Source organism: Phalaenopsis equestris, unplaced genomic scaffold (genome assembly GCF_001263595.1).
Source record: "Phalaenopsis equestris unplaced genomic scaffold, ASM126359v1 Scaffold000002, whole genome shotgun sequence".
Lineage (NCBI taxonomy): Eukaryota > Viridiplantae > Streptophyta > Magnoliopsida > Asparagales > Orchidaceae > Phalaenopsis > Phalaenopsis equestris.
This window is the reverse complement of record NW_018164444.1, coordinates 80,474,676-80,495,840: the sequence shown is the minus strand read 5'-3', so window position 1 is coordinate 80,495,840 and position 21,165 is coordinate 80,474,676. Positions and strand designations below refer to the sequence as shown.

The 21,165-nt window shown below is 34.6% G+C and overlaps 1 protein-coding gene across 1 annotated transcript in view; it reads left to right on the top strand.

The window, feature by feature from the left end:
- Positions 1–18,212, top strand: part of LOC110037723 (kinesin-like protein KIN-8B) — a 29,733-nt gene extending 11,521 nt beyond the window's left edge. The window contains exons 4-12 of the mRNA XM_020742434.1: positions 2,323–2,408; positions 9,989–10,133; positions 10,278–10,373; positions 14,360–14,451; positions 15,370–15,471; positions 15,557–15,706; positions 17,018–17,189; positions 17,796–17,858; positions 17,934–18,212. Coding sequence (XP_020598093.1) covers positions 2,323–2,408; positions 9,989–10,133; positions 10,278–10,373; positions 14,360–14,451; positions 15,370–15,471; positions 15,557–15,706; positions 17,018–17,189; positions 17,796–17,858; positions 17,934–18,200 — 1,173 coding nt within the window. The 3' untranslated portion in view covers positions 18,201–18,212. The remainder of the gene's footprint in view (positions 1–2,322; positions 2,409–9,988; positions 10,134–10,277; positions 10,374–14,359; positions 14,452–15,369; positions 15,472–15,556; positions 15,707–17,017; positions 17,190–17,795; positions 17,859–17,933) is intronic.
- Positions 18,213–21,165: the final 2,953 nt, after the last annotated feature.

Sequence of the window (21,165 nt, the reverse complement as noted above, 5' to 3'; positions counted from 1 at the left end):
AAACGCGCCGAAATTCAAATTTCACAAAATTTCGACCCGCGATCGATCGTCCCAAAAGGTTTAATTGAGCATTCGACAAGTAACAATGCAGGCAATGCGAATTGCGGCGATCAGACATATCGACTCTCCGAATTGCGAAGTTTGTGCGTGCGGGAGTGCGGATTGTGCAAAAGGCCACTCTAAGGCTCAGGAAGGTCCTATAGGGAATCCCTTTTGGGTTTCCTCATGTTGGCTTCGTCCTTCTAAGTGCTAGAAGTTTATACCACACACGCGAAACTCCAGAAGGGGACGAAAGCGGGTCGAACTAAACGAGGCGGGTCCCACTTCTAAGGTTCTAAGATAGTCGCAGGAAGACCCCTAAGGCTAGATCCTAACTCCTACGAGGAATACTAGACCTCACGAAAATTGAGGTCAACACCGACCGGTGGGTGATTTGTTGGAGGTATTTATATGATTTTAGTAGTATGTAAAAAATATATATAAATATGCAATAATTGAGTGGTATATATGCAAATCTTCCCTGTTTTAGGGCGGTCGACTGGCGCAGAGTTGCGCGCTCAGCAATGCGATCAGAGAAGTGCTGTGGTCAATAAACAAAGTAGACTGGATTTAATTTGGATTTTACCAGACACTCATTCTTAGACAACCTAAAACTCCAGACTTCTAAATGTTGTACTGGTATTCCATGCCAGCAAGGAAGATGTTTGAATTTACCTTCCTCCACTGTTTCAGTTAAGAGTGGAAATGCCGGAGGTAGGTTAATGGGAAGATAAGTTGAGAAAATTATATATTTATATATATATATATATATATATATATAGTGTGAAGGGTATATATGTATATCTATATATAAATTGAGGTATATGAATGGAGTGCTAAGTATGTATATCTCCCTTGATCAGTTGGTCGGCAGAATGGAGTCCGATTGTCGCAATGTAGTTTGGTTGGCCGCATGTAGTCCGGTTGACAGGATGAAGTGCAATTTGCGAAATTCGGCCAACGGGTGTAAGAATCTCACTTGCGGCAAAAGAGAGATGTGATAATGAATTTTGCTATTAGAGAATAATAGTGGAGTGGAGTGAGTAAAGAAATAAGAGAGAGAAAGAGAGAGAGAGAGAGAGAGAGAGAGCTTGAGGAGAGGAAGTGAAGGACTCATTTGGTGGTGGAAGTGGAGAGAAAGCTTGCAGCTTGAGAGACGATGAGGAGTGAAAGTACGGGCTAGGTTGCCTGGGAAGAAGAGGCATGGAGAGTTTGAGGAGGCTTGGTAAGTTTGTTGAGAGAAGAGTTTCATGGTTGCTATGAGGTGACATGAGATGGATGCTTGAGAGGCGATGGGAGTATGGGTTGCCTCTGTTTCCACTAGATCTATGGAGATCTATGGAGAAATATGGAGAAAGAGATGGACTATCTAAGAGATCGCCGATGATGATGAGTAAAGGAAGTGGATCTGCTTTTGTGCAAGTTTCCTTTGTGTGTTCTTTGCTAGGAGTTTGTCTGTGAAGAGATTCCTCTTGGTGTTAGCTCGTATTTTTGGTCACAGCACGATCCACGCTCACCGCACCTTAAAGGATGTTGAATTCGAATATGTCCGGTAGATCGTGCCTAAGGAATAGAGCGTGAAAGAAAGAGAGAGGGAGAGAGAGAGGAAAGGAGAACTTCCTCCGATGGGGGAAATGGGGTGTTCTCAGGCTCTTGGACCCATTTTATTTCATCAAAGATATATGTTACAATTGTGATCTCTTCCTAAAAGGGTTCATTTAACTTCATGAAACCCTCATATTTATATAAGATAGGAAGGGTAAAAAGTATGCAAAAATTAGATATTTGGCCATGCTTTGAATAGAGAAGCAAAAGAAATTTTAGTTATTTTTATTTCGACTATTGGATTGTCTTGAGATCAATGCAGACTTTCATGTCCATGTTTGTTGGCCGCTGAAGTGAGGCTGTCGAGGGAGAGAGTTTGGACGGTCGATTGAAGTGAGGTGGCCGACTACTGGATGACCTCAGAGATCTGTGCAGACCATTTTTGAATATGTACCATCATAGAAAACATCAAATAAAATACAAGCATGATTGGATAAAATTTATTAGAAGATACACAAACTATATTATATAGCATATAAAGTTTCCCATCGAACCTTTTTATCTATGAAATTTTTCTTGTGTTAGTAATTCTTACAATATCAGAATAAAAAGATTTTTCGATTTAATTATGTAGATGATGTGCAGAAACATTAATTTTCTCCTAAACCTAAGTTTTTCATTCATATGCATACCATTATTTTCTAATTGATTTAACATTTTCTTGCTTGACCTTTACAGGATGTGTATAAAAGCGTTCGTTCAACAATTACTGGGGTTATTCAAGGCCTAAATGCAACTGTTTTTGCATATGGTTCGACTGGAAGGTACCCTTATTTACCCTGTTTTATAGCTGTGGAAGACTGAAAATGGAGATATGGCCATTTTTATTCATGTCCCTGTTAATTTATGCTCTTAATAAACTAATGCCGTTGTCAGATCACAGTTGAAAGCTACCATCCAAACAATGAGGATAATTGAACATGGGATTGGATATGTAAGTAATTGGGATAGGAGATTTGGGTGCAAAACCCAAATCCGAATTTTCAGCCAATTATGTTTTTTAATGTCAAAAAACAACTTGGGTAAAACGTTGAATGAAAATTGATGGCTAGGTTTCCTCCATTCTCGCATGGATACCACATGTTTGAATTACAAAAGTTTCCTTTCTGCGATGCAGCAGTAAGGTTATGTAAATCAGCTTAAACTTTGTATGAATGGGAGTCTCATGCATCGGCTTTACCCATTAGTGATGCCAAGTCTGAGTTCGGAGAAATCTTAATCTTTACATGTATTTTGTTGTAAGCCTTTTATAGCCCTTAACGTATTAAGTTAATTGTCTTCTACACCCCATTCCTATTGATATGAGAGATCTTAGGCCTAGAGCTGGAAACGAATTTGAGAAAATTGAGTGGTAAGTGTGAAAATTCTTCAACTTAATATTTAAAGCAAGTCTTTATGCTGATTATGAATTCACTAAATGAATAAGACTAAAATATCTTATCAATCAATTATGATGATCAAGAGTATAATAACTGTTAAAAAAAAAAAAAATAACTAAAATAAAATTTTCTGATCGATGGTATGTTCGAACAATCATCTCGATGTTTCTTTTTAAGAGATGGACATCTCTTTTCAAACCAAAATAATCCAGACAGAGCATGAGGGGGAGGAAGGACGAGTGTTTTGAAACCCGGGTGCTTACGTGCATCTAGGGCAAGGAAGATGATGTCGAGGGCATGCGGTGCAACATTGCTGTGTGTGAGTGAAAAAAGATGTCGAAGCCAAAAGAGGAAGCACTATGTGGCTTTGTGTGCAGGAGACATGCACATCTTCTGGGGCGAAGAAGAAAAGGAGGCGAAGGCTTGTGCGTAGGAGAATAGATACAAAATAAGGGGTTATTTGGTTTGCTGAAAATATAGTGCAATGGAAAAGGTTTACAGAGTACTAGAATTACAGTGTACTCTGAATACTTTGAAGTTGTTTCGTTGTTTCTAATGTAAATGCTTGAGAACTCTTTTTTATGTTTGCTTAGATGAATGCAAAGTAAAATAAGTGAATTTTGAATACTTTTGAGCTGGTTGATTGGTAACTAAAATGTAGACAAATTAACTAGCTATATATGATATAATTTTTGGGGTCATTTGGTTGAGTGAATTAGTGTTATATTGTAAATTTTTTGCAGGGATTAGAGAAAATTTTGTGTTTGGCATGAAAATTTACAAATACAATATAACGTTTTAAAGAATTTGAAGTTTACACCATAGTCAATTTTGATTGAATTTAGAATTCGTCCAATTTGACCGAATTTGAATTACATAATTCATGTAATATGTTATAGGCAATTCGGCGGCCGCCGCCGGTTCCCCTATTTGCCGCCTGCCGTCGATGCCTGCCATCGCTCGCCTCTAGCTGGCATCACTCGGCCGCCACCCGCTTCTCACCGCCCTCTACCTGCTTCCTTTTTTCCAAGTAAATACATTGTTTTCAATTTACTTCAAACAAAAGAAAAAATATAAAATCCTAAGTTTATTTTGTAGTGAACCAAATAATTTAAAAGTATTTCATATACATTATAATTATAGTACTTTTTAAATCTTTTACATTGCATTTTATTTTTAGCAAACCAAACGACCCCTTTATAAGCTTATATATTTAATTTTTAATAATAATATTATAATTTATATATAATTATGTATTTTTAAATGAATTAATTTTAATAATAATTTTAGTATAATTTAGATATCAAAATATTTTATTAGATAAAGATTTAAATAATGAATATACATAAAATTTTCAATGTTAAAATATGATTTAACTTAATCTATTCAAGATAATTTTTATTTTAGAACATGTTAAACATAGGTAAAAATTGTATACAAACAAAAAAATTGAGATATTTTTCAATCTTCTTCCCTACTAGGTCATTCATCAGCTGAAGTCTTCCGTTCCTTTCTTCCTCTCTCCGAGGAGTCTACATGTCCCTGCCTTCTCTTTCTCGTCCTTCTCTCCTTCATCTCATACTTATCTCCTATTGTCATGTAGAGTCCAAGAAGGTTTTCTCATGGCTTTAAAGCATGCAGTGGAGAATTTCTCCATGTCGCTTGAGGAGGAAGTCCTAAGATGTGGATCGATGAAGTAGACGAGAGTTAGACTGAAAAACATGATGGAATTCTGCTCGAGGTCCAAAGAGAAGAATATGTTAATTTCGTGTTTGGGGTTTTGGCTTGCTAGTTTGGAAGACAAAGAATTTACCTTGGAAAGAGACTGAGAGGCTTCTTTTAGACGTTTGCGGTCGATCCACAAAATGGGGACGTTTTTTCTACAAGGTTGATGGCGGTTTGGGGAGGTGGGTCGGTCCACAAAATGAAGGAAAGACCGTGAATGTTAGGGTTTATTATTTTTATTTGAAATTATTTTTTAATTAATTTTTTTGTTTTAATATTGATGATGTGAATTAATCCATTTGAAAGCATTTGATTCAATAAAAAATTTGGATCATTAGTTTGCAAAGAGAAGAAAAAATGAATTAAGGTAAGCTTAGGATTTTATCAATTATTATAAGAATTAAATGCTTAAATTAATCTGTATTTTAAAAATGTTTTAGGATCTTGACTGAATAACAATAATAGACTGGGAAGGGATCAATGAAGTGATTAAGTGGAAGAATAAGCATATAAGGAGATCTTTAGAAGATTAAGATGAGTAGTTATCGTTCTGCGTGCATTAAATTTTTTCCTTTTATTGTAAAGTATTTCAATTGTTTGCACACATTGAAAATTTGAAGTCTTTATAAAATTGAAAGGAAGAAATTATATGATTATCTATTATCTTAAATTATCTCATATTTTCATGTATAAAAAAATGGGTTAAATAACTAATGGAATTAAAACCTTTTAAATGAAACAAATGAATATTTGAGTTATTCATGAGTCACTACTTTATGGTACTAGCTGGAAACGTTATTATACTCGTGTATGTAAATGAAATGGAAATTAAAATGAAGATGAAAAATGATTGTATCTTTATTAATATAAATTTTTTACGGTATTTCTGAGTTGAATTTTAGAGGAAAAAAGAAATGAAAATGATAATTGACCAAACAACTTTAATAAATACTTTTTTAAAATGAAAAACATAGATCTTGCCTATAGACTACTCAATGCATTTCTGTGAGCATTCATGTTTAAACATTTGCATAATGATTTAGTACGTAATAAAATGTATATAATAAGTATTTTAGCATTCCTAGTTACTTTAATCTTAATGTGTTATTTAAATTTTTTTTCTTTGAAAATTTTTTGTTAAGAGTAATTTGACTAAAAGAAGTGAGTTTGTTTACATGAGGAGAAGAACTTTTGGAAATAAATTGTAAACTGTTTGATTTTTATATTTATTCACTTTTATTTGTATCATTGTTTCAATCTGGACGATCTGATATATCATGTTAGATGATGTTTACTATCTTTTGTGGATTTGTATCTTTTATATAACTGGATATTATTGTGAACCATTGTTACTGTTAGTATTGTTTACTTTTACGGTTAACCGTTTGTTTTCACCTTGGTTATGACCAAGCTCTCGGACCATGGCGTGACAAAGATGTTACCGAACTATTAGGAATTAATTTTTGTATTATTGTTGCGATTGTAAAAACCTTCAATCTATCCAACACTTTTTTAATTAAATTTGAATCTAGAAGCACTTTAATGGAAGAAGAATTGGCTTCTTTTGGCTATGTGAGGAATCTCTTGGCCCTCCTCTTCCAACTTCAATGGTGACATTGGGATTTTGGATCAAGGAAGAGTTCTGGAACTATCCTTTTAGAATGAAGTTCCTTTTCTTCTCTTATTTCAGGAATTTGACGGTTATAATTTGCAATGAAACATTTATGAGATTGGCTACTATCTGCAGTGGATGAAATTCCAAGTGAAAGTCATGCAAAACAAGCAGACATTGAATGTTTTGCCATGATTAAAGGGTAACAAGGGTTGAAAACGTTCATCTAAACATTTTTCCTACAATATGGAGAGGTGCGACTTATAGCCAACGAGTATGTGGAGATCACACTAAAACAAGGACATTCATTGTCGATAAAAACACCCCACAACTTGGTTTCTCGCTATTATCTGCCCCTGCCCAAAGAGGTTGCATGAAATTTGGGCCATCTTGACAAAGCAAGGCCCTTCTTTAAGTATTTAGCGACTAAATCTTGTGGCCAAAAAATCATGCCAAGGTTCTTGCATAAGCACAATAGGAGCGACAACATGTGCTTGTAAAGGATTCATTGAATCAGAGCACTTAGAAGTAGAAGGATTTTAGTGGGTTAAGTGTGATGATCATAAGGATCTTTATTATTATCTTGTGTTTTTTTGATGCATAATTGCTGATGATTGATGATATTAAAAAAGATTTTACAATGATATGAGAAAGATTTATTCTTTTGATAATTTCTATTTTTATGGTTTCGCTCTTAGCTTCACTGGCCTAATTTTCATTAACATACAACTTGATTGAGCACAATTATGTTGGGCGAAACGGTCTATATTAGCTTAATAAGGGCTTATCATATGGAGAATGTGGTTTTGGTAAAGGGAGAAGTAGAGAGGAGGTAACATCAGGGTAATAACACATAATAGTTTTTAGTGAGGTGACCCTACTTTTCTATCTATCAATTGGAACTTTGTTGTTTAAGGGTCATTAAGGAAAGAATCAATGTGGGTAATTGTGCAAGTTGAGTATTACTAGATTAAGTTTGCTTACAAGTGTCATTAATAACTATTTGGGATGGTTGAGCACTTTTATTGGAGGGGTTAGGATGTTTGACAATTATGATAACTTAAACAAAATTAAGGCCATTGATGTGCGACGTAGCATATAAATTTTAATCTTGGCCTTTAATGGTATAGTGACACTTTAACTTTGATGTTGCATTTTTTTTATCTCACATAGCTAGTGTGAGGGCACTACACAAATGCACATAATGATAAATTTGATGTGCACAACCCACCTTGCGGTGGGCCAGATCATCATAAGGTCTTAAAACCCATTGTCTAAAGAGTTTGATATTTTAAATAACAAGGAGATGATGTGACCCATTTTCAAATCTTAAATCCTAGATCTAAGGCCCAGTATATGACAAGGTATTCATGGAGTGGAGGGATAACTGACTTTAAGTTCATAGTTGTTAGTCCTAAGGCTCAAGATGTACATTACTAAGGAATTAGTTCAAATCTTCTCTAAACTCTTAAAGTTCTAAATCTATTGACTTATTGATTCTACGAGGCTTTGAAGATGGGCATAATTGACCATGGTATTATAAATTCAGAGGTTCTAATGATGCGAGCGTTCCATGTTGACGAGGAATCGTACATCATATCACTTATGGAGAGGCTGGAATCTAATATGGATCATCAAGCAACGAGGAGCCAACAAAGTCCACCAAAGGAAAATCAAGGGCTAAAGTATGGCTATTTAAGATTATCCTCGCTAATCATGGGTCAAACTAAGCATCCACACTGAGAGACTGACACAGATTGGTCATGATAGTTTATTAAAACGCCTAAAGGGCCAATATGGATCAACTACAAAGCCTATGGTCCCAAAGTATGGCCCACAACCCAAATAAATCATGTAATCCAATGGGAAGGGTCACTTAGAAAATTGAACCTATATACATGTAGTCCAATGGGAACGGTCACTTAGAAAATTGAACTTGCTTAAAATGGTATTGGTTAGGGTAAATGGGCTTAGTGAACTGCCTATGATCTAATGTGTCAAATAGGCCAAATTCTAGCCATAGGATAGCATTGAACCAAATTTAGGGTAGCTAGACCCATTAGGTCACCATTTAAGGCTAGGACAGTTTGAAGGACAATGGGACAGCTCTAAAGACATTTGGAAAAGCTTAGGGGGAGTTTTATATAATTTGTGATTTTTTAATTAATTTTAATTAATAAAGAAAACTATAAAATATAGCTTTAAACTCATATTAGGGATGGTCTATGATCTATTGGGTTTGAAACTTAAACCCCAAGGCCCTTTGACCCTAAGGAACATATGTCACGAGCTTTCAAAACTTCAGCTCATAGATCTAGGAGAAATTAATATTTTTAAACTAAAAGAAATTAATAAAATTGAGGCATGAAAATATTGTTTTATTTATGCTTTCTGGGTTCTAATTAATTTAATAAAATTTAGATAACTAGTTTATGTGATTTGGTTGAGGATTTAAAATACTATACACAGATCAAATATTGTAGCCTGGATTAATGCAACCATTTGATTTATCACAGGCTACTTTGATATCCTATCTTTGAAATCTGAGGAGTCATTGCGGAATAAATTTTAATTAAATTCATTATAGGCTTGAAGTGAACTTTAGGAATTGATGAGCGCAACTCTATTTAGGTAATTTCCAATTCCTATGGTGGCACCCAATCACAATTGTTGCAGCTGTAAATCATTAGCTGCTGTTGTTATCACCTAGTGTCCCCCTTTGTTGTTAACACCTACCCCCAGTGCCACTGCACAGCCCATCGCCGCACCATTGGAGCTGTATAGCTTTGCTCGCTGCCTGCCATTGCCCATGCCAGCTGTCATCTACGTTTTAATGCATTTTAAATAAATTAATTTAACATAATATTGGGGCATTTAGATAATGTATTTACGTATCTCACACCTAAACTTTCATGTTTACTCACATAACACTCAAATCTTTAATTTCACATAAAAAATAGCACTATTCCTTCTTTTTAAAAGTTAAATCCACCTTTTCATGCGTAGGTTTAAAGCACCAGAGTGCTATGTATGTTTTATATGTGAGATAATTAAATACATAATAATTGTGTTGTAGGTATGCAAATTGACCAAAAATGTTTTAGTACAATTAACTTAGATCCAATCAAACAATTCTTTTATTTATAAAATGTATATATTTTTACTCTGCATTTTTAAAATACATGTATTTTGAAAGCATCCCACTAATCAACACTTAAATTATTAAATCAATTTGCATGCTTCAGGTTGTATTTGGATCTATTGACTGAGAATTTTTGGGGGTAAAGCAGGATTTTTCTGTGCAGAACAACATATTAATATAGTTGATATTTTAACTAAATTTGAAACCAATTTTTAGTGTGATTCTCTTCAGAATATGGAGCTTATTGCTTCAAAATTTATTCATAATATTAACTTGGCTCTTAATTGTTTGAATTCCATTTTCTCTTATTAGTTTGAGTCTTTTGTTCCTTTTTAATCTTTTGGATAACTTTTAAATTGCTTGAAGTACTTCTTAAAGCTAATTTAGGTTAGATGCTATGACTATGAGTTGAACATTTAGTTCTGCTTAAAGTGAGCCCTTTATTTTTATCCCATTTTGACATATTTTGTTCTACAAATTCACTAGTGGGAAAACATATACCATGGCTGGGACTCAAAATGATCCAGGACTCATGGTTCTAAGCCTAAATACTATTTTTGAACTAATCAAGACTGACAAGAGCTCAGACAACTTTGAAGTCTCTTGCTCTTACCTTGAAGTTTATAATGAGGTATGGATTTCATTTCGATGTAATTACTGGTATTCTTCTGTCCTTAGACTCCTAATTAAGTTTTTAATTGCATTTTATCATCCTTATCCCATATCATAAGGCTGCAATATTGATAAAATTATCATCTTTTTTGTCGCATTCTAGGTCATTTATGATTTGCTTGAAAAATCATCTGGGTACCTTGAGCTCAGAGAAGACCCTGAGCATGGCATTGTTGTTGCAGGTTTAAGAAGTATTAAGGTTATTGAATATCTGATTATGATGCTCCTTTGTTTTATACTAATTTTAGCTTTGTTGGATCTTATTGGAAATCAATTTCTTATGAATTTTATTGATCCGTTACTCGACTGCTCTTGGTTTCACTGCATCCCCAACTCTATTCAAATTTATTTTTTTTCCGTTGTTTGGATTGCATTGTTCAGATGGTAGTACGTCAATAGGGAAGAATTCTCATAGAGCTTTTTAGTTGATTGTATTTCTATGTTCAAGAATAATCAAAACTTAGAAGTTATGGACTGCAGTTAAATTTAATGAATGGCTGATGTGGATTGCAATATTTAAATATCCAACTATTATCTTTTCTTGAGCTAATTTTTCATTGCCAGTTTGTTAAACATAACGCAAGTTTCAAAGATATGAAGAGTTTCTAGGGTTCGTGCCAACCAATCAAAGAGGATAACATGTTAGATGGTAGTTGATACGTTGTGTGTCTCAGCCTATATTTGGACAACCAAGCCAAAATTAAAGCTATGATGGGTTGATCAAATCCTATAGAGTTTTTTCCATTGGTCAATATTATAAAAATTAGGATGCGGCATATCATTGACATAATGCTATCTTTTTTATAAATTATTAATATAAAATGTATAATGAGAAGATCTAATAGTACTTTTCATTAACACATCATACAATGAAATATAATATCATCCTAAATTATATCAAAATTAATTCAAATATAGTTATTGTACAATAAAAAAAAACTTAAGATTAGTAGATTACTAATGAATTATTCAAATATAGTTATTGTACAATAAAAAAAAAAAACTTAAGATTAGTAGATTACTAATGAATAAAATCTTAAATCCTTATTATTATAATGCAATGTCAATATAAATGTTTTGGAGTGTATCTAAAAGATTAGAATACAATCTTATTAATTTATTTTCTATTTTAACAAGAAAAACTAAATAAAAATCATGAGAATCTATATATATAGTGTAAATAATGGTTAGAGGAGAAAAATTATAGTCATTAGCATTTTGCCATAATGCATGAGTAGAGGAGATATAAAAATAGCTAGATGTTTAGTCGAGAAAGAAAAAAGCTCAATGTCCATCACATTCGATGGGAACAACGTCATGAAAAAATTTTCATTAAGTGGGTGAGAGATGGGATGCTGCAAACATTGGCTGAAACTCGAGCCAAAATTATGACTTGTGAATGCCAAGTACAAATTGAATAAGAGATCAAATGTTTGAAGGAATCGAGCAGGAAGAGTTCTAGGACTACAAAGATCAAATCCTTGAGGAAAAGTGAGTGCGTGGTTGTGATGGTTTATAGAATCAAGTGGTCATATTACTTGAGTTGTGGTTTATAAATGTCAAACACGAACACATACAAGATTGCTGAACCTAAAAGCCTTAAAAAGTCTTTTATGTGCCTCCATGTGTGACGAATATCTCGGGATGTTTATGTCCCATGTCTGGCTCTCATATGGCTTGAAACATGTTTAACATAATTTTAAGAATATTAAACACGTGTTATGATGTGTCAAAGGTGTTTTCACATCTGACACGTGCAACAAGAACACAAATAGTATTTTGAAATGTCAATGCTTTGTATTTAATTCCACTGGCTCATTTTGTCCAAGTGATGGAACAGATAATCTGACCACCGGTTGGAGTTATCTTGAGGCCTTGGATGGGTAGAAAGGTTTAACCGTAGAGAGATTGAGTTAATTGGCATTTTTTTTTTTAAGAGAAACTAATAAAAGAGCATAAAGTGATGAAATTTGGCAATCTATTAATAAGTGTTGCCACAACTAGAATTCTATACAATGGAGTTCAAGATACAAATTTTTACAAAACAAGGCCCGCTAATTGAATACAAAAAAACAAGTCTAGTAGGCCTAGTCAGCTCCCACTCACTTTCACTCTTGCCTTCGAAGCCCAACGTCAACCCATTTCCTAGAGGTAAAACAATAACAAAAGTTAAGGAAAAGTTAGTGGAAATAGATAAACAAAAATTGGTACTTTCATCAGCAATGCTATTAGGATGACCAGGGTAGGTTCGAGCAATTATCAAAGTCAACTCAAATTATCTAGTTAATCTTGTTGGCTGGTCAGAAAACTTCTCAACCTCAAGGAGAGTGAGTCATTGTCCATGCAGATTAACATTACCATTTGTAAGCTTATTCATCATGTACACAAGTTATTATTTCCATTGTTTACTTCATCGGATGATTGAAATCACATTGCATCCATTAATGTCAATTTTCACATCATTTTCATTATCCCTAAGGTGACTATGAACCTCCTAGTTCCGCTTTAATAAGTTATCTTACTTAATATTCTCATTCCATTTATACATATGTGAGAATCACATAGCTGATACACATGAAAAATCTACTAAAGATGGGTTTAATGTCCCCCTCCTAAAGTATATGCAAATTGTCGAGGCTAACTGGCTTTTGAAATACTTGGTTGCTGTAGATCTCCTCTCCTAGCTCTGTTAAAGTTTCTGCTCAGTCCATTCTTCTTTCTTCTCTCACTCATGTAATGAAACATTATCATTTGGTCACTACGTCATATGGTTTCATATGGAGGGATATGCAAGAAATTAGGGGTTGTTTATTCATCCCTTTGGTATCTGATTGATTCATTAGATTGTGGAGGCATTATCTTCGTGATTAGGACATGTGTCAACATTGACTATGTTGTTTCTCTGACAAAAACAGTTGTTAAGAGGAGACTACTAACAATTTAGTATAAGCTATTGAAAAGTAAGTCACTGGCAACATCAATTGGCTTGATTTGGTAGACTAAATTCAACCTGAACTGATTAATCAAGCGCTTAACCTCATCCCCTGACAACTAAGGTTGAGAATTTAGCTCAAAGATTATCAGTGGCTCAAAAATTTGAGTTTGGATCGAAGTAAGCAAGCCAAGTCATAAGTTGAAATCATTGATCAAAATTTCAAGCCTATTTTGAGCCATACATGAATTGGCTCAAGATTGGCTTGAAGTTTTTTTTTAACATAGTGGTAGGATTTTGGGTTTTTTAAAATTTATTTGTATTTGTTAATTTTAAGCTGATTCAATCAAAACATGTCAGCTCGTTTGCGAGAATGGATCCAAATAGCTCCATTCGTGCTACCTCTTTTTATTTCGAGCTTGATCTAGGTCGTTTTAATTTCAAACAAAGCTTGTTCAAAATCAAATACAAGGAGCCATAAGCCAATTTTGAGCTATTGCAAGCCCCTAGCTCGGTTCAAAATTGGATCATTCATCGCCCTACCTGCAACTCCCAAAGGAGTCCTTTTGAATGGATCTCCATCCTCTTGACTAAGTTTCTCATTACCCAAATGGGTTTAAATGAACTCAATCACCCTTCCCCTTGGGTTAACCAATCATGTTATTTGGTCAAACTCAATCGATATTGAGTTTGCTAAGGGTTCGGTTTATTGGCCCCAATTTGATTGGTCTCAAGGAGTTTTTAAGTACATAGGATTTTAAGCTTGCAACTCTTAATGATTTTTTTTGAATTAATTTTTTTTAATCTTTTTTCAGTAATGTTTTTATAAAATATGAAATATCAAAACCTCAATAAACCGATTCAGTCATGCTTCAGCTCCTATAGGCTGGCTTTGGGTCCAGTGATTTTCTGAAAGAATTATATAAATTAATCGATTTCATAGCAATAAATTCCATAGATTGCTTTAAAATAAAAATTCAAATTAGCTTTGAAAGGGTTCTATTCCTTTGATACCTCTATTATGTAACATTTAGCTATTTGTTTTAATTGAACTCCCTGACGTTATGACATCATTCTGCATATTAATTTTCATGGATACTTTATCTAAGCATATATTGCATGCTTATGCCATAGATAACGAACTTAATCTAAACAGGATTACATGCTTTACATTTTCATTATTTATTCTGTTAGGATGCTCTCATTTCAAATTTACTCTTATTGTCACTTATTATATTGTTCAATTTCCTCAGGTCCAATCAGCTGATAGAATTCTTGAACTTTTAAATCTTGGAAACAGTAGGCGTAAGACAGAAAGCACAGAGGCCAATCAAACTTCATCTCGGTAAGCCATAGAATTGTAGCTTATATTTTGTTCCTGCCTTTCAAAATTCTAATCATTTATTGGGGCTTTGCACCCGATCCATCAGATGAAAAATTAGACTTATATAATGCAGCACAAAAGTCTATTAAAGCCCTTTGTTTCTTTTTCCTAAGGGCTTGTTTTGTTTTTTGTTTTTTGTTTATATTTTTATTTTTTCTTATTTTTAAAATATATTTGTTTAATATATTTTTTTACATATTTTTATTTTTTTGTTTCTAAAAATAAATTAACATATATTTGAAAACACTGAAAAAAAACTCATGTTTGGAGTGTTTTTAAAAATAGTCATATTATAATCAAATATATTTTATTTCAAATCAAAGCATAAGTAAAAAAAATAAAAATAAAAAATAAAAATGATCCCAAATGGCCTGCAAGATATCATAGAAACAAGGTTTCCACAATAACATTATTCAGGAAGTAAAATAAAAATTAAAAAAAAAAATAAACCCCAAATGACCCCCAAAATGTGAATTTTATCGTGCTTTCTTTACGCTTTCGTTTTATTTTCTGCAGGATTTTAGCCCATTTCTAATTTTGTTGTTGACTTTCTAGCTTACAACATATGTTTGGCTTCCCTAGTTTAAGTAGAAAGATTTACATGCATACCACGCAATTCTTAGGTCTTTAGCTAAATTTTCATATTTACATTTATAACACCCAACACTTTAATACTTCAAAAATATCACAATTATTAATTTTTAAAGTGAAATACACATTTTTCATGCTTAAATTTATGACACGAGAGTATTATAAATGTAAATATGAAATTTTGTGTCCGATATCTAAAGACATGAATTGTGTTGTATGTGTGTAAAATTTCCTAAAATGGTACACAAGTTTAAACAAACTCTTTTTGTTACCAACTGATATCAACAGTTCACATGCTGTACTGGAGATCACTGTGAAAAGAAAACAGAAAAATCAACACCGCAGTCAGATTCTGCGTGGAAAGCTTGCACTCGTAGATCTGGCTGGAAGGTCGCATGTTCTACTTGGCACACTTTCTCTGTAAATTCAACTTTTACCCTTTTGTTTTGAAGTTGTGTTGCCATTCATTGTTCAGCGAAAGAGCTTCTGAAACGAATAGTGGAGGCCAGAAACTTAGAGATGGATCAAATATTAATCGCTCACTTCTTGCTTTGGCGAACTGCATCAATGCCTTAGGAAAACACCAAAAGAAGGGTCTCGCATATGTTCCTTATCGAAATAGGTAACCAGCATGTTTTACCACACAAGATAAAGATTTTTTTTAGGGGCTTTTACAGAAATACCACCCAATTCCTATGTATTTACATTGTAACCCCTAAGCTTTATTGTTTACATTTATACCTCCCGAACCTTTTATATCACATCATAAATACCACTATTTTAACTTTTAAAAAATAAAATACAATTTTTTATGTGTAGATAGTGACATATATGTAAAAATTGACGTTTAGATGTTATATATTTAAATACATAGGAATTGAGTTGTATGTATGTAAATCACCCGCTTTTATTGTGCTTTCTTTACGCTTTCGTTTTATTTTCTTCAGGATTTTAGCCCATTTCTAATTTCGTTGTTGACTTTCTAGCTTACAACATATGTATGGCTTCCCTAGTTTAAGTAGAAAGATTTACATGCATACCACACAATTCGTATTTAGCTAAATTTTCATATTTACATTTATAACACCCAACACTTTAATACTTCAAAAATATCACAATTATTAATTTTTAAAGTGAAATACACATTTTTCATGCTTAAATTTATGACACGAGAGTATTATAAATGTAAATATGAAATTTTGTGTCCGATATCTAAAGACATGAATTGTGTTGTATGTGTGTAAAATTTCCTAAAATGGTACACAAGTTTAAACAAACTCTTTTTGTTACCAACTGATATCAACAGTTCACATGCTGTACTGGAGATCACTGTGAAAAGAAAACAGAAAAATCAACACCGCAGTCAGATTCTGCGTGGAAAGCTTGCACTCGTAGATCTGGCTGGAAGGTCGCATGTTCTACTTGGCACACTTTCTCTGTAAATTCAACTTTTACCCTTTTGTTTTGAAGTTGTGTTGCCATTCATTGTTCAGCGAAAGAGCTTCTGAAACGAATAGTGGAGGCCAGAAACTTAGAGATGGATCAAATATTAATCGCTCACTTCTTGCTTTGGCGAACTGCATCAATGCCTTAGGAAAACACCAAAAGAAGGGTCTCGCATATGTTCCTTATCGAAATAGGTAATCAGCATGTTTTACCATACAAGATAAAGATTTTTTTAGGGGTTTTTACAGAATTACCACCCAATTCCTATATATTTACATTGTAACCCCTAAGCTTTATTGTTTACATTTATACCTCCCGAACCTTTTATATCACACCATAAATACCACTATTTTAACTTTTAAAAAGTAAAATACAATTTTTTATGTGTAGATAGTGACATATATGTGAAAATTGAAGTTTAGATGTTATATATGTATATACATAGGAATTGAGGTGTATGTATGTAAATCTCCCTATTTTTATAGGTGTCTTATACGATAGTGCTCTGCAGCAAGCTGACTCGGATATTGAAGGATGGTCTTAGCGGCAACTCACAAACTGTTATGATTGCTACCATTTCACCTGCTGATGATCAGTATCATCATACAGTCAATACCCTGAAATATGCTGACCGCGCCAAGGAAATCAAGACACATGTACATGTAAGAGTAGTCCTTTTGCTATTCACTTTTTTTTGGGGTACACAATTCTTATATATTTAAACATCTCATACCTAAATTTTCATATTTACACATATAGCACTCAAATCTTTAATATCACATAAAAAATAACACTATTGTCACTTTTTAAAAATGAAATGCACATTTTCATGCATAAGCTTTAAATACCAAAATGTTGTGTGTATAAATATGAAAGTTTGGGCATGAGATATGTAAATAAATAAGAATTGTGTGCTAGGTATGTAAATTTTCCTTTTTTGGGGGATTTTTGAGCTATGTGCACTCATTCATAGATGATTATTTAGTTGAGAATTATAAAGTCATCATTTTCAGTTATTGATAATGATTTCCTTGAACCATCCTAATCTGAGAAAAAAAGGAGAAATAATAAAAGGCATAGTATATATGCTAAATAATCTAACAAACCTAAGCTACATATTCTTACAAATAAAGCATCAACTTATAAGATTGTAATGAAATAGCTTAATATTTTTGTTGCACCTGCGTATAAAAAAATTATTCTAACATTTGAGGCACCAAATTGAAGTTGTGATTTCTAAGATTAATTTTTGTTTTTCTTTCTTTCAGAAAAATATTGGGATTATCGACACTCACGTCGCAGATTACCAAAAAATGATAGACAGTCTCCAGGTAATGGTATTTTTATGAAGAAGCATGCGCATGTTCAAATTATTGATAAGAATTTTTCTGAATTGATGACTATAGGTGGAAGTTTGTCGTTTAAGAAAAGAACTGGCTGAGAAGGAGTCTCTAAATGTAAAACCTGTTGAGAAAACTTCAAATGATGAGATTTCTTGGCTGAATGCTCTAAGCCAGGAAACTGGTGAAAATGTCCAGGAACGCATTAATCTACAGAAGGCATTGTTTGAGCTTGAGGAAACAAACCTTCGAAACCGCACTGAACTGCAACATCTAGATGATGCCATCACAAAAAATAAGGTTCGTGATCTCGCATATCTCAATACTAGTTAGATTTTAGGGATAATAACATATAGCACTTGCAACGTTATTATTTCCATTTCCAAAACTTGCACCAAGTGATTTTTTTAAACAACCCAACCAATGTATTTAAGCATGCCACGATCAAACCATCAGGAATTTGATAAAAATGAAAATATGTGTTGAGGTTTTATTGTGAATTTTGATATTTGAGTACGAATTTGAAAATAGATGAAATAGAGTGCTAGTCTTGTAAATAGCAATGTTTTGGGTGCTATATATATGCAAATGCACCCCTCGCTCTCCACCCCACCCCGCCTCCAACAGTTTTAATTTGTCAAAATTTTCAGAGTAAGATTATTTTTGTTTAACTCTAATGATGTATCATTTTCCTTTGTTTAGGAACATGCCCTATCCCATAGTTTTGTAAACGTTGTTTTTTATATGGAGGATTTGAACCTAGCACTTGAAAGGGTCTGTTGTCCTTCCATTGAAGATGCCTGTATTTTATATTTTCTTTCAAATAAACATAAAATTTTGTGGATTCGATTCATGTGACTCGGAGCGGGACGCGCTCCCACGAGCGAACATAATGCGGGAAGTTCCATGCCGGAAGTGGCTTCTGATTCTTACCTGGACCAAACTAGTCCAAATTTTTTTCGATGCCGTGGAGTTGGCCGGTACACTTGAGCTTGTTATCCTATTATTATATATTTGCTTTTCTGATATTTTTAGGTTTTGGTTTTGCTTGAATTTTTGAGATTGCCAATGACGTCTTCATTTCCCTTCGAAGGCTATATCTGAGGGTTTGAGTGGTGCTCTGGTTGTATCTCCCTCCCAAGCTGATGATTACCTTCCTTACATTCTTCCGCATCTTCTCCATGACGCTCCTTGGCCCCCTCATTGCTGCAGCCGCCCCCAAACAACACTCGTTTGTTGTTTTTCTCTGCAGTTTTCCAACCAACCCTTCATGCTTGCTGCCACCACCCCAGACAGCCACCCCTTGCTGTCCTGCATTCCCCCACCTCACCTCCTTCGCTGCTGTCATCTTACTCCACTGCTGCAGCCGCCTGGGACAGCAATCTTTGCTGTTAATCATGCAATCCAACCGCCCGCCTCCTGCTTTCATCAATCCAGCTTGCTGACTCTTGTCTGTAGCCCCTTTCCCCTCTCTGCAGTCATCCGGAAACTGAAAACCTGTTATTTTTCTGCCGTCCTGTAGCTGTTCTAGGCTTTCCCACCGCACCTCACAGCATTGCTTGCCACTCCACTTGCTGTTGTTGCTGTCCCAGTGTCCCTCAACTGATAGTTCCGTTGCCACCATTTCCCCCTAGTCCCACAACTTCCTATCTTGCAGCTACCTTTTCAAGCCCTAACGTCAACCACCACCACTCGAGATCAACCCCAGCAGCATGTCACTTGTTGTGATGTTGTTATTTCCCATTTCAGTGCATGTTTGGTTATACCACCTATTTGGTATTTTTAGTAATCATATTTACTTTATCTATTATTGTTTGGATTAACTGTGGTACCAACATATCTTACAAACTTTCTTGGAAGATTGTTTAGTTTTCGTTTATTCCTTCCACCTGTTCAAATCTTTTTTGGTGGCCTCTTGGGTCATATTTTTGAAATCAGCAGCTTAATTGGCTAAACTTTTGTCGAGTACACTGCAACTTTATATATTATAGAACATGGCCAACTATTTGTTTCTTTCCTAATATGCAGTGACATATTTTGCACTTTAGTTAAAGAATTTTTTTCATGGATAATTATTTTTCATGTAACTCGGAGCGGGACACGCTCCCACGAGCGAACATAATGTGGGAAGTTCCACGCCGGAAGTGGCTTCTGATTCGTACTTGGACTTACTTGGACTGAACTAGTCCAAGTTTTTTTCGATGCCCTGGAGTTGGCCGGTCCACTTGAGCTTGTTATCTTATTGTTATATATTTGTTTCTTTGATATTTTTAGGTTTAGGTTTTGCATGAATTTTCTAGATTGCCAACGGCGTCTTCATTTTCCCTTCGAAGGCTATATCTGAGGGTTTGAGTGGTGCTCTGGTTGTATCTCCCTCCCAAGCTGGTGATTACCTTCCCTACCCTCTTCCGCATCTTCTCCATGACGTTCCTTGGCGCCCTCATTGCTGCAGCCGCCCCCAAACAACACTCGTTTGTTGTTTTTCTCTGCAGTTTTCCAACCAACCCTTCATACTTGCTGCCACCACCCCAGACAGCCACCCCTTGCTCCTCACCTCCTTCGCTGTTGTCATCTTACTCCACTGCTGCAGCCGCCTGGGACAGCAATCTTTGCTGTTAATCATGCAATCCAACCGCCCGCCTCCTGCTTTCATCAATCCAGCTTGCTGACTCTTGTCTGTAGCCCCTTTCCCCTCTCTGCAGTCATCCGGAAACTGAAAACCTGTTATTTTTCTGCTGTCCTGTAGCTGTTCCAGGCTTTCCCACCGCACCTCACACTCCACTTGCTGTTGTTGCTGTCCCAGTGTCCCCCAACTGATAGTTCCGTTGCCACCATTTCCCCTCAGTCCCACAACTTCCCTATCTTGCCGCTACCTTTTCAAGCCCTAACGTCAACCACCACCACACGAGATCAACCCCAGCAGCATGTCACTTGTTGTGATGTTGTTATTTCCCATTTCAGTGCATGTTTGGTTATACCACCTATTTGGTATTTTTAGTAATCATATTTACTTTATCTATTATTGTTTGGATTAACTGTGGTACCAACATATCTTACAAACTTTCTTGGAAGATTGTTTAGTTTTCGTTTATTCCTTCCACCTGTTCAAATCTTTTTTGGTGGGGTGGCCTCTTGTGTCATATATTTGAAATCAGCAGGTTAATTGGCTAAACTTTTGTTGAGTACGCTGTAACTTTATATACTATAGAACATGGCCAACTATTTGTTTCTTTCCCAATATGCAGTGACATATTTTGCACTTCAGTTAAAGAATTTTTTTCATGGATAATTATTTTTC